The sequence below is a fragment of the Odontesthes bonariensis genome, chromosome 24 (assembly GCF_027942865.1).
Source record: "Odontesthes bonariensis isolate fOdoBon6 chromosome 24, fOdoBon6.hap1, whole genome shotgun sequence".
Lineage (NCBI taxonomy): Eukaryota > Metazoa > Chordata > Actinopteri > Atheriniformes > Atherinopsidae > Odontesthes > Odontesthes bonariensis.
Window position 1 is genome coordinate 1,790,522 of NC_134529.1, and position 15,519 is coordinate 1,806,040.

A 15,519-nucleotide genomic window follows, 5' to 3' on the forward strand; every position below is an offset into this window, starting at 1 on the left:
TCTCAGTTTTCCTGCCACCTAGTGGTCAAACATCGTAATGCAGGTGAAGGAAACATTTTCACGTTCTCAGGCGACGCACCGTTACCCTGGCAACAGTTTCTATGGTCAGCTACAGCTTCTCAGGCGACGCACCGTTACCCTGGCAACAGTTTCTACGGTCAGCTACAGCTTCTCAGGCGACGCACCGTTACCCGGGCAACAGTTTCTACGGTCAGCTTCAGCTTCTCAGCAGATGGAGATGATGGTCGGTACATAGTTCTCATCTACTTAAATATTTCCTTTGGTTATACTTCATATGTGCAGCAGAGGGTTAAACAGGAAATAAATACTTTATTTGCATCACTTCTCAGAGACACTTTGACACGTTGGACGAAGAAGTAAAGGTGCGAATACAAATACAGGCGGACGGCAGCGTGGTTACCGTGGTTACTGTCTGCACAGACGCATATTTAATGTTTCACGTTCACTCCGGAGCTCTGACAGAAGGAAAGAAAAGGTTTCATTTCACACGTCAAAGTTATTAAAGTAGCTAAAATGTGTAAAAAGGTTTTTTTATTTCAAGTTAAAGTTCCAATAATACAAGATTAAATGGGAGCTGTGTGGAATGTTAGACGATTTCTCCGATAATACCATTAAAATTTGAAAGTAAAGTCACATTTATCATGTAAAACTTTGCTCTCACGGGACTTCAGCCATCGGGTTACGGTGCACCAAAAGGGTCAAAATTCAGCCGACCAAGAAGCCGGAGCAGCTAAAGCTTCCCGGCCAATCATCGGTCAGATGTAGTCAAAGTCAGGTCACCTTTTTATTGCAATTTTACCTGCAGAATCTGATCTTCATAAAGTGAAAACACAAAGATATAAGTAACTGTCAGTAAACATCATTGGCCAATGTGTCCAACCTGTCCACCCCGTATCATATCAAGCTAACGTTAGCTAACTACTGACAGGATAATATTAGCTAATTTAACAAGCACTTACTGGTCAGAATGGATCTTCAAATGACGGACAAAGCTGGAAGTTATGCTAGATGCTTAACACTCAAGTCATTCAAGTCATCGTGGTCAGATGTAACCTCCCGCGGGTTCTCAGTGGTGGGAGTTTTGTCCCTTTTCGTGCACCGTACCTGCGCTGCGAGGCGTGTGAGGATCACGTGTCAGTTTGGGTTACGTGACGCCGCGCAGGAGCTCTAGCGAGCGGCATTGCACATGTGAGGTTTTCAGCTGACTCCACTGGTGGCGTGTTTTTCTGCTCGGGGTCAGCTGAGAGCCACACAGAGGTCAGCGGGGGGGAGGGGGCGGGGCTTCTGCTGCGTAAAAAGCTGGTCAGCGGCGAGCTCTCCCATCCGAACGCGTCGCCATCATCACATTCACATAAACACACAACGTACACGAGCAGGCCGCCGCCAGGCAGCCGCACAATCAAAAAGGTCCAATATTTGTTATTTCTGATACATTAAGGACTCTGTTCGGCAGAGCTGGAGTTAAAGGTGTAGCGGCAGCGCCTCCACCTCCCTCAGGTCTGCCGTTTGAGGGCGTGTCTGCTCCTTTTTTCCCAGAATGCAGCTCTGTACCGCTTCTGTCTGTCAGTCGTCTCCTTCACGGCAGCGTCGTCGCCTCTGAGGAGAAAAAGAGGAGAGCAGCGTGTCATCAGTCTGTGTTAGCGTGTGTTAGCATCTGTTAGCCTGTGTTAGCGTGTGTTAGCGTGTGTTAGCGTGTGTTAGCCTGTGTCATCAGTCTGTGTTAGCCTGTGTTAGCGTGTGTTCATCTGTGGTAGCGTGTCATCAGTCTGTGTTAGCGTGTGTTAGCATGTGTTAGCCTGTGTTAGTGTGTGTTAGCGTGTGTTAGCCTGTGTTAGCATGTATTAGCGTGTGTTAGCCAGTGTTAGCGTGTGTTAGCGTGCATCAGCCTGTGTTTGCATGTGTTAGCATGTGTTAGCCTGTGTTAGTGTGTGTTAGCGTGTGTTAGCCTGTGTTAGCATGTATTAGTGTGTGTTAGCCAGTGTTAGCGTGTGTTAGCGTGTGTTAGTGTGTGTTAGCGTGTATTAGCGTGTGTTAGTGTGTGTTAGCCTCTGTTAGCCTGTGTTAGCGGGAGTTTGCATGTGTTATCTTCTGTTAGCCTCTGTTAGCCTCTGTTAGCCTGTGTTAGCGGGTGTTTGCATGTGTTATCTTCTGTTAGCGTGAGTTAGTCTGTTAGCCTGTGTTAGCATGTGTTATCCTCTGTTAGCGTGTGTTAGCCTGTGTTAGCGGGTGTTATCCTCTGTTAGTGTGTGTTAGCCCGTGTTAGCGTGTGTTAGCGTATGCTCACCTCGTGTGTTAGCGTGTGTTAGCCTGTGTTAGCATGTGTTAATGTGTGTTAGCGGGTGTTATTCTCTGTTAGCGTGTGTTAGTCTGTGTTAGCATGTGTTAGACTGTGTTAGCGGGTGCTATCCTCTGTTAGCGTGTGTTAGCCTGTGTTAGCGTGTGTTAGCGGGTGTTATTCTCTGTTAGCGTGTGTTAGTCTGTGTTAGCGTGTGTTAGACTGTGTTAGCGGGTGCTATCCTCTGTTAGCGTGTGTTAGCCTGTGTTAGCGTGTGTTAGCGGGTGTTATTCTCTGTTAGCGTGTGTTAGTCTGTGTTAGCGTGTGTTAGACTGTGTTAGCGGGTGCTATCCTCTGTTAGCGTGTGTTAGCCTGTGTTAGTCTGTGTTAGCGGGTGCTATCCTCTGTTAGCGTGTCAGCTTATGTTCACCTCGGCTGCAGGTGGCCGGCGCAGAAGCTCAGACACGCGGCGTCCTGGGAGTCCGAGCAGAGGCAGCGGCGGAGCTCCCGTCGCAGCCGAGCCGAGCCGAACCCGTACGGCACCACGTGGCTGCGGGACACAGCGGGCGTTAGCGTTCACACACTTCATCACACACACTGCAATATCTGGAACTCGTCTCACAGAAATCCATCAGTGACCCGCGGCCCGGGCAGCAGCCGCACCGCAAACATCACGAGCCGTGTTGTTTGGCCGCGGCGAGCCGACCGCGCGACGCCGCCGACGCCTCTCTGCAGGTTACTCACCGCCGGGCGGACTCCACCCCGGCGGTGAGTAACCTGCAGAGGCTCACAAACCCGAGCTGAATGTGTGTAAAACGTATCATTTAGCTGATAATTGGAGCGGTTTGGAGCAGATCTGGATCCTGACTGAGCGGCACATCTGGGACTCGTTTCCACATCGCGGCCGGTGATTAAACGCGACCCTTTCATCTCCTGATCCTCCCGCTCGTTTCTGCCGGATCATCCGTCTGCTCTCAGCTGCTCGTTGACCTCCATGTTGTTTTCCTTAGCGCGCTGGCTTCACCTCCACCTCTCCGACGGAGGGTTAGCCGGCTGCTCTCTGGGGTTTCAGGGATGAATAAATCTGAGCGACCTGAACTCTTGAACTGCAGCTCGGTGAGTTACGGCTCCACCTCGCCTCTGCTCAGCTCCATCCTGAGCTGTTTTTTAAGCGAGTTATCGGTCATGTGTCGATCCACAGCCAGACAACATCGCACAGTCCAACATTTTCTGTCCGCCTGGCAGCGTCAGAGCTGTTCAGAGCGGGATCAGCTCGACCAATTTGATTTAGAAGGATGAAAGTGAGACTCCATCAGCTCGCTGGGCCCAAAGCGGATATTTATCCCAGATTTGTGATGAGTTTAATATGTTCTCAGATATTTTTATCGATGCGTTTCTCATGTTTGATTTAAACAAAGTATAAAAACGTTTGGTGGGATTGATGCACCGAACGTTTCTGCCGCTTCTCCTCAGCTACAAGTTTCAGAAGTGTTTGATCCACTTCTGAACTAATTAATCTGTGAGATAAAACCTGGATTCAAACACTTCTGAACTAGGTTTTATCTCAGATGAATTAGTTCAGAAGTTGGGAACATATAAATGTGCTCGAGCTCAGGGCAATATATCTCGCACTGCAACATTTTCTTCCTGTATTGAAGCGGCGGCGTGTTCTCGTCCGCACAGACAGCACCTCAGCAGTGTATCACATAAATCATCAGGGTGGCACCAGGTCCAAGCAGGGGCTGCAGGTGTCACAGCAGCTCCTAACGTGGGCATTTCCCCACCTCCTGAGCCTCAGGGCCGTACACCTTCCAGGCGTACAGAACAGTGTGGCGGTTGTTCTCTCCCGCCAAGGGCGACTGGAGACTCCACCCAGAAGTGGTGGAGATGATTTGGAGCCGATATGGCAGAGCAGGGGTGGATGTTTTTGCCTCAGAAACATCCACACATTGTCCCCTTTGATACTCACTGATGGGGGGGAGCAGCCCTCTGGGACAGGATGCCTTGGCTCATGTTGGTGCCTGAATGATGACGTCCGGAACTCACAAGGAACTAAGATGGCCGACAGCAGCTGAAACGCCATGAGAGCGCTGACAGTGAGCGTTTACTTCAGAAAGATCATTGGCTGTGTTCCAAACCGCATACTAACTTTAACTTTTTTAAGTTCCCGGATGCATACTAGATACTCTGAAATGTTGGGTATGCATCATGAGGTTACTACTCATACTCAAACTACCCAAGATGCAACGTAACGTGACGTCGCCGATCGTCATTTCCTGTCAAAACGGCAGTTTCAAGCTAGCTACAACGAGGGTAGGTTCACTTCCTGTTTTCAAAACAAAAGCACCAATTGTATGGTAATGGCTTTCCCTATGATAAAAGGCAACGGGTATTTTATTTTGTGAAAATAACAGGAAGTGCGTTAGCTCACTGCGGCTAGCTTTAGCAGCGCCGAATTCGTGGGAACAAAATGGTAAACAACCGGTATTTTGTCAGGTTTTCAACACGTTGGGGATCTAAACGACTACTTTCTCACCTGAAAATGTTTCAAATGTTGCTAAAGTTTACAGAGTTTAGAGCTTAAGAGAAATCAGCTTCAGGCCGGCTGATTTCGGCTCGGGCAGGAGAGAAATGCATTGTGGGTAAACGCTCTGCATACTGTCTGTAACTCAGAGTCAGAGGAACTCCGTTTCTGTTGTTGTGACCTTTCTGACCTCTGGAGCAGCTGGGAATCGAGTCACTGACTAAAAGTAATCCATTCAGGGGAAATTAGCTTGCTTTCTAACATGTTCACATGGTATGTTTTAATGAAAGCAGACACACAGTCGCCAGTAGAACAACATGATGGATAATTGTGAGGTGCCTGCTCTGTGGTTTGGGAGGAGCTACAGGAGCCACTCAGAGAGGAGTTGGATCCGAAGTCAGAACTTCCCCACAGAGACTCTGAGACACTGATAAGGAGAAACAAAGGGCCGACTCTGGGGCTGATGTCACCGTTTTAATTGTGAAACATAAAACTATGATTCTGTGGGGCTGACAGCGAGGTGGAGGTTCACCTCAGTGCTCTGCCATAAGCTGCAGGAAAAAGACAGAAGAAGAAGAAGATGAATCGACTAAAGTGGAGTGTGGAGAGGTTACAGCTCCTCAAGATGGATGTTCATCCATCCATCCATCCATCCATCCTTCCATAATCCGTCCATCCGTCAATCCATCCATCCGTCCATCCATCCGTCCATCCATCCGTCCATCCATCCTTTATCCATCCGTCCATCCTTCCATAATCCGTCCATCCATCCTTTATCCATCCGTCCATCCATCCACTCATCCGTCCATCCATCCATCCGTCCATCCATCCTTTATCCATCCTTTATCCACTCATCCATCCATCCGTCAATCCATCCGTCCATCCATCCTTTATCCATCCGTCCATCCGTCAATCCATCCATCCGTCCATAATCCGTCCATCCATCCTTTATCCATCCGTCCATCCGTCAATCCATCCGTCCATCCACTCATCCATCCGTCAATCCATCCGTCCATCCATCCTTTATCCATCCGTCAATCCATCCATCCGTCCATCCATCCGTCCATAATCCGTCCATCCATCCTTTATCCATCCGTCCATCCATCCACTCATCCGTCCATCCATCCATCCGTCCATCCATCCTTTATCCACTCATCCGTCCATCCATCCTTTATCCATCCTTTATCCACTCATCCATCCATCCGTCAATCCATCCGTCCATCCATCCTTTATCCATCCGTCCATCCGTCAATCCATCCATCCGTCCATAATCCGTCCATCCATCCTTTATCCATCCGTCCATCCGTCAATCCATCCGTCCATCCACTCATCCATCCGTCAATCCATCCGTCCATCCATCCTTTATCCATCCGTCAATCCATCCATCCGTCCATCCATCCTTTATCCACTCATCCATCCATCCGTCCATCCATCCTTCCATAATCCGTCCATCCATCCTTTATCCATCCGTCCATCCGTCAATCCATCCGTCCATCCATCCTTTATCCATCCGTCCATCCGTCAATCCATCCATCCGTCCATCCATCCTTTATCCACTCATCCATCCATCCGTCCATCCATCCTTCCATCCTTCCATAATCCGTCCATCCATCCTTTATCCATCCGTCCATCCGTCAATCCGTCCATCCATCCACCCATCAAACCACTCATCCATCCTTCCATCCATCCATCCCTCCCTCCCTCCCTCCCTCTCCAGTTCCTCCTGGGGGATCCCGAGCTGTTCCCAGCCCAGATGGGATCCCTCTGGGTCTGCCCCGGGGCCTCCTCCCAGTTGGAGCTGCCTGAAAAACCTGTAAAGGCAGGCGACCAGGAGGCATCCCAGCCAGATGCCAGCGAGCGCCTGGCAGCAGGATGCCACCTTCATGTGGGCTAACCGCTCACAGAGTCTGCCTCATCAGAACAGAACCAGTTAACGGGCTCGTGGTCAACACTAACCGCCAACACTGATTCCAATCTAAGCGTTCCTTAGAAAGAGAATCCTCAGCTTTTTGATGCTCTAACCTGCAGAAATCCTCTGATGTCAACACTCTTATAGCTACACCTTCAAAGAGTGGTGCCTGAATGATGACGTCCGGAACTCACGAGGAACTAAGATGGCCGACTGCGGCTGAAACGCCATGAGAGCGCTGACAGTGAGCGTTTGCTTCAGAAAGATCATTGGCTGTGTTCCAAACCGCATACTACTCCTACTACTCCTACTACTCCTACAACTCCTACTAACTTTTTGAGTTAGTATGCGAGTTTGAGTAAGCGAGAAGTTCCCGGATGCATACTAGATTCTCCGAAATGTTGGGTATGCATCATGAGGTTACTACTCATACTCAAACTACCCAAGATGCAACATAACGTGACGTCACGATTGTCTCCTCCTGTCAAAATGGCAGTTTCAAGCTAGCTACAACGAGGGTAGGTTCACTTCCTGTTTTCAAAACAAAAGCACCAATTGTACCGTAACGGCTTTCCCTATGATAAAAGGCAACGGGTATTTTATTTTGTGAAAATAACCGGAAGTGCGTTGCTCACTGCGGCTAGCTTTAGTAGCGCCGAATTCGTGGGAACAAAATTGTAAACAGCCGGTATTTTGTCAGGTTTTCAACACGTTGGGGATCTAAACGACTACTTTCTCATCTGAAAATGTTTCAAATGTTGCTAAAGTTTACAGAGTTTAGAGCTTAAGAGAAATCAGCTTCAGGCTGGCTGAGTTCGGCTCGGGCAGGAGCGAAATGCATTGTGGGTAAACGCTCTGCATACTGTCTGATCGATGAGTTTGAAGTATGTAGTATGAAAATATGCAGTATGTAGTATGCAGTATGTAGTATGCAGTATGTAGTTTCGAACACAGCCATTGTCTTCACAGCTTTGGCTCATGATCGTTTCTTGTAAAAAGGGCCGGCTGGGACAGCGCCCTCACGTGGTCGCTATTATTATAACGGAGGCAAAAATCCTGAAACCATTTGGAAAAGCTTCAGCTTTTAAGAAACAGCTCATAACTGTCACAGCGCGAGTCAGCTTCCACCTTGAAATACGAGCGCTCTGCTCCCGGTTCAATATTTGTTAATGCTCACAGATATGCAGAAACAGCAGTGTGCTCATGGAAAGTCGGGCTCACAGTATTTAGACATTATTTCACAGCTCGGTTCTGGCGCACAGCGCAGCCGTCTCTGCCAAACAACAGTGTTTTATGTTGTGTCTTTGCAAAGCAAACGTGTCCAGATGTTAAAGAAGTTGTTTGTTTGAGTTTGATCCTGGAGGAGGTTCGCGGTTGTCCATTAGTCTGTCTTTGGTTTGGACCGCGGCCGGGTTGGACCACTGGAAGAATCCTTCGGAGACAGAAACTCCTCGCTGATTTCACAGTTTGTTTTAACACTTGTGAGGGTGAAAATCTGACTTTAAGAATAACATTTACTCTGAGAGGACTCAATAATCTGTGTTATCTTCACATTGCAGCAGCAGGTAGCAGGAGGACCTCCCTCCAAAGGTTAAGTTTGGTGTTACTTGAGATTTCTAATTTCAACAATCCAATAAAAACACAGAAACCATCGGCGAGTTGGTTTGTCTCAGATCGTCCGAGGGTCTGAGCTGCAGGCCCGTTGGGTTCCTGCAGACACCGGGAACCTGGAGCAAAAAAATCTGCCAATGGAACGAAGATCGGAGTGAAAATCGGCTTGTCAAGATTTCTTGAAATAAAATGTGATATTTGGGACATTTGAAATAAAAGTGATCTTGAAATTAGCTTAAAAACCTCTTCAAATGTAAAAAAAAAAAAGCTTGTTTCGAAAAAAATTCTGAAACATCTTCCAACATCCCGAAACATCCCGAAACATCCTGAAACATTCACCAAACATCCTGAAACATCCTCCAAACATCTTCCAACATCCTGAAACATCCACAAAACATCTTCCAACATCCTGAAACATCCAAACATCCCGAAACATCCAAACCTCCCGAAACATCCACCAAACATCTTCCAACATCCTGAAACATCCAAACATCCCGAAACATCCAAACATCCCGAAACATCCACCAAACATCTTCCAACATCCTGAAACATCCAAACATCCCGAAACATCCACCAAACATCTTCCAACATCCACCAAACATCCACCAAACATCCAAACATCCCAAAACATCCAAACATCCCGAAACATCCAAACCTCCCGAAACATCCACCAAACATCTTCCAACATCCTGAAACATCCTCCAAACATCCTCCAACATCCTGAAACATCCACAAAACATCTTCCAACATCCTGAAACATCCAAACATCCCGAAACATCCAAACCTCCCGAAACATCCACCAAACATCTTCCAACATCCTGAAACATCCAAACATCCCGAAACATCCAAACATCCCGAAACATCCACCAAACATCTTCCAACATCCTGAAACATCCAAACATCCCGAAACATCCACCAAACATCTTCCAACATCCACCAAACATCCAAACATCCCAAAACATCCAAACATCCCGAAACATCCAAACCTCCCGAAACATCCACCAAACATCTTCCAACATCCTGAAACATCCACCAAACATCTTCCAACATCCCGAAACATCCACCAAACATCTTCCAACATCCCGAAACATCCACCAAACATCTTCCAACATCCCGAAACATCCACCAAACATCTTCCAACATCCCGAAACATCCACCAAACATCTTCCAACATCCTGAAACATCCACCAAACATCTTCCAACATCCTGAAACATCCAAACATCCCGAAACATCCAAACCTCCCGAAACATCCACCAAACATCTTCCAACATCCTGAAACATCCAAACCTCCCGAAACATCCACCAAACATCTTCCAACATCCCGAAACATCCACCAAACATCTTCCAACATCCCAAAACATCCACAAAACATCCAAACATCTTCCAACATCCACCAAACATATTCCAACATCCTGAAACATCCACCAAACATCTTCCAACATCCTGAAACATCCACCAAACATCTTCCAACATCCTGAAACATCCTGAAACATCCACCAAACATCTTCCAACATCCCGAAACATCCACCAAACATCTTCCAACATCCCGAAACATCCACAAAACATCCAAACATCTTCCAACATCCACCAAACATATTCCAACATCCTGAAACATCCACCAAACATCTTCCAACATCCTGAAACATCCTCCAAACATCTTCCAACATCCCGAAACATCCACCAAACATCTTCCAACATCCCGAAACATCCACCAAACATCCTCCAACATCCTGAAACATCCACCAAACATCTTCCAACATCTTCCAACATCCTCCAAACATTCTGAAACATCCTCCAAACATCTTCCAACATCCTGAAACATCCTCCAACATCCTGAAACATCCTGAAACATCCTCCAAACATCTTCCAACATCCTGAAACATCTTCCAACATCCTGAAACATCCTGAAACATCCAAACATCCCGAAACATCCTGAAACATCCAAACATCTTCCAACATCCCAAAACATCCTCCAAACATCTTCCAACATCCTGAAACATCCCAAAACATCCTCCAAACATCTTCCAACATCCTGAAACATCCTGAAACATCCTCCAAACATTCTGAAACATCCTGAAACATCCACCAAACATCTTCCAACATCCTGAAACATCCTCCAACATCCTGAAACATCCTCCAAACATCTTCCAACATCCTGAAACATCCTCCAACATCCTGAAACATCCTCCAAACATCTTCCAACATCCTGAAACATCCACAAAACATCTTCCAACATCCTGAAACATCCAAACATCCCGAAACATCCAAACCTCCCGAAACATCCACCAAACATCTTCCAACATCCTGAAACATCCAAACATCCCGAAACATCCACCAAACATCTTCCAACATCCACCAAACATCTTCCAACATCCACCAAACATCCACCAAACATCCAAACATCCCAAAACATCCAAACATCCCGAAACATCCAAACCTCCCGAAACATCCACCAAACATCTTCCAACATCCTGAAACATCCACCAAACATCTTCCAACATCCCGAAACATCCACCAAACATCTTCCAACATCCCGAAACATCCACCAAACATCTTCCAACATCCTGAAACATCCACCAAACATCTTCCAACATCCTGAAACATCCAAACATCCCGAAACATCCAAACCTCCCGAAACATCCACCAAACATCTTCCAACATCCTGAAACATCCAAACCTCCCGAAACATCCACCAAACATCTTCCAACATCCCGAAACATCCACAAAACATCCAAACATCTTCCAACATCCACCAAACATATTCCAACATCCTGAAACATCCACCAAACATCTTCCAACATCCTGAAACATCCACCAAACATCTTCCAACATCCTGAAACATCCCGAAACATCCACCAAACATCTTCCAACATCCTGAAACATCCCGAAACATCCACCAAACATCTTCCAACATCCCGAAACATCCACAAAACATCCAAACATCTTCCAACATCCACCAAACATATTCGAACATCCTGAAACATCCACCAAACATCTTCCAACATCCTGAAACATCCTCCAAACATCTTCCAACATCCCGAAACATCCACCAAACATCTTCCAACATCCCGAAACATCCACCAAACATCCTCCAACATCCTGAAACATCCACCAAACATCTTCCAACATCTTCCAACATCCTCCAAACATTCTGAAACATCCTCCAAACATCTTCCAACATCCTGAAACATCCTCCAACATCCTGAAACATCCTCCAAACATCTTCCAACATCCTGAAACATCCTGAAACATCCTCCAAACATCTTCCAACATCCTGAAACATCCTGAAACATCCTCCAAACATTCTGAAACATCCTGAAACATCCTGAAACATCCTCCAAACATTCTGAAACATCCTGAAACATCCAAACATCCCGAAACATCCTGAAACATCCAAACATCTTCCAACATCCCAAAACATCCTCCAAACATCTTCCAACATCCTGAAACATCCCAAAACATCCTCCAAACATCTTCCAACATCCTGAAACATCCTGAAACATCCTCCAAACATTCTGAAACATCCTGAAACATCCTCCAAACATCTTCCAACATCCTGAAACATCCTCCAACATCCTGAAACATCCTCCAAACATCTTCCAACATCCTGAAACATCCAAACATCCCAAAACATCCAAATATCCTGAAACATCCACCAAACATCTTCCAACATCCCGAAACATCCACCAAACATCTTCCAACATCCCGAAACATCCACAAAACATCTTCCAACATCCCGAAACATCCACCAAACATCCTCCAACATCCTGAAACATCCACCAAACATCTTCCAACATCTTCCAACATCCTCCAAACATTCTGAAACATCCTGAAACATCCTCCAAACATCTTCCAACGTCCTGAAACATCCTCCAACATCCAGAAACATCCTCCAAACATCTTCCAACATCCTGAAACATCCCGAAACATCCACCAAACATCTTCCAACATCCTGAAACATCCCGAAACATCCACCAAACATCTTCCAACATCCCGAAACATCCACAAAACATCCAAACATCTTCCAACATCCACCAAACATATTCGAACATCCTGAAACATCCACCAAACATCTTCCAACATCCTGAAACATCCTCCAAACATCTTCCAACATCCCGAAACATCCACCAAACATCTTCCAACATCCCGAAACATCCACCAAACATCCTCCAACATCCTGAAACATCCACCAAACATCTTCCAACATCTTCCAACATCCTCCAAACATTCTGAAACATCCTCCAAACATCTTCCAACATCCTGAAACATCCTGAAACATCCTCCAAACATCTTCCAACATCCTGAAACATCCTGAAACATCCTCCAAACATTCTGAAACATCCTGAAACATCCTGAAACATCCTCCAAACATTCTGAAACATCCTGAAACATCCAAACATCCCGAAACATCCTGAAACATCCAAACATCTTCCAACATCCCAAAACATCCTCCAAACATCTTCCAACATCCTGAAACATCCCAAAACATCCTCCAAACATCTTCCAACATCCTGAAACATCCTGAAACATCCTCCAAACATTCTGAAACATCCTGAAACATCCTCCAAACATCTTCCAACATCCTGAAACATCCTCCAACATCCTGAAACATCCTCCAAACATCTTCCAACATCCTGAAACATCCAAACATCCCAAAACATCCAAATATCCTGAAACATCCACCAAACATCTTCCAACATCCCGAAACATCCACCAAACATCTTCCAACATCCCGAAACATCCACAAAACATCTTCCAACATCCCGAAACATCCACCAAACATCCTCCAACATCCTGAAACATCCACCAAACATCTTCCAACATCTTCCAACATCCTCCAAACATTCTGAAACATCCTGAAACATCCTCCAAACATCTTCCAACGTCCTGAAACATCCTCCAACATCCAGAAACATCCTCCAAACATCTTCCAACATCCTGAAACATCCTGAAACATCCTGAAACATCCTGAAACATCCTCCAAACATCTTCCAACATCCTGAAACATCCTGAAACATCCTCCAAACATCTTCCAACATCCTGAAACATCTTCCAACATCCTGAAACATCCTGAAACATCCTCCAAACATTCTGAAACATCCTGAAACATCCAAACATCCCGAAACATCCTGAAACATCCAAACATCTTCCAACATCCCAAAACATCCTCCAAACATCTTCCAACATCCTGAAACATCCCAAAACATCCTCCAAACATCTTCCAACATCCTGAAACATCTTCCAACATCCTGAAACATCCTGAAACATCCTCCAAACATTCTGAAACATCCTGAAACATCCAAACATCCCAAACATCCCGAAACATCCAAACCTCCCGAAACATCCACCAAACATCTTCCAACATCCTGAAACATCCAAACATCCCGAAACATCCAAACATCCCGAAACATCCACCAAACATCTTCCAACATCCTGAAACATCCAAACATCCCGAAACATCCACCAAACATCTTCCAACATCCACCAAACATCCACCAAACATCCAAACATCCCAAAACATCCAAACATCCCGAAACATCCAAACCTCCCGAAACATCCACCAAACATCTTCCAACATCCTGAAACATCCTCCAAACATCCTCCAACATCCTGAAACATCCACAAAACATCTTCCAACATCCTGAAACATCCAAACATCCCGAAACATCCAAACCTCCCGAAACATCCACCAAACATCTTCCAACATCCTGAAACATCCAAACATCCCGAAACATCCAAACATCCCGAAACATCCACCAAACATCTTCCAACATCCTGAAACATCCAAACATCCCGAAACATCCACCAAACATCTTCCAACATCCACCAAACATCCAAACATCCCAAAACATCCAAACATCCCGAAACATCCAAACCTCCCGAAACATCCACCAAACATCTTCCAACATCCTGAAACATCCACCAAACATCTTCCAACATCCCGAAACATCCACCAAACATCTTCCAACATCCCGAAACATCCACCAAACATCTTCCAACATCCCGAAACATCCACCAAACATCTTCCAACATCCCGAAACATCCACCAAACATCTTCCAACATCCTGAAACATCCACCAAACATCTTCCAACATCCTGAAACATCCAAACATCCCGAAACATCCAAACCTCCCGAAACATCCACCAAACATCTTCCAACATCCTGAAACATCCAAACCTCCCGAAACATCCACCAAACATCTTCCAACATCCCGAAACATCCACCAAACATCTTCCAACATCCCAAAACATCCACAAAACATCCAAACATCTTCCAACATCCACCAAACATATTCCAACATCCTGAAACATCCACCAAACATCTTCCAACATCCTGAAACATCCACCAAACATCTTCCAACATCCTGAAACATCCTGAAACATCCACCAAACATCTTCCAACATCCCGAAACATCCACCAAACATCTTCCAACATCCCGAAACATCCACAAAACATCCAAACATCTTCCAACATCCACCAAACATATTCCAACATCCTGAAACATCCACCAAACATCTTCCAACATCCTGAAACATCCTCCAAACATCTTCCAACATCCCGAAACATCCACCAAACATCTTCCAACATCCCGAAACATCCACCAAACATCCTCCAACATCCTGAAACATCCACCAAACATCTTCCAACATCTTCCAACATCCTCCAAACATTCTGAAACATCCTCCAAACATCTTCCAACATCCTGAAACATCCTCCAACATCCTGAAACATCCTGAAACATCCTCCAAACATCTTCCAACATCCTGAAACATCTTCCAACATCCTGAAACATCCTGAAACATCCAAACATCCCGAAACATCCTGAAACATCCAAACATCTTCCAACATCCCAAAACATCCTCCAAACATCTTCCAACATCCTGAAACATCCCAAAACATCCTCCAAACATCTTCCAACATCCTGAAACATCCTGAAACATCCTCCAAACATTCTGAAACATCCTGAAACATCCACCAAACATCTTCCAACATCCTGAAACATCCTCCAACATCCTGAAACATCCTCCAAACATCTTCCAACATCCTGAAACATCCTCCAACATCCTGAAACATCCTCCAAACATCTTCCAACATCCTGAAACATCCACAAAACATCTTCCAACATCCTGAAACATCCAAACATCCCGAAACATCCAAACCTCCCGAAACATCCACC

The 15,519-nt window shown here is 45.7% G+C and overlaps 1 protein-coding gene across 1 annotated transcript in view; it reads right to left on the reverse strand.

The window, feature by feature from the left end:
• The window catches only part of LOC142375232 (uncharacterized), a 52,433-nt gene continuing 36,914 nt past the window's right edge, over positions 1-15,519 (reverse strand). Inside the window, exons 3-4 of the mRNA XM_075459200.1 lie at positions 2,727-2,846; positions 1-1,617 (exon numbers count right to left, since the gene is read on the reverse strand). Coding sequence (XP_075315315.1) covers positions 1,515-1,617; positions 2,727-2,846 — 223 coding nt within the window. The 3' untranslated portion in view covers positions 1-1,514. The remainder of the gene's footprint in view (positions 1,618-2,726; positions 2,847-15,519) is intronic.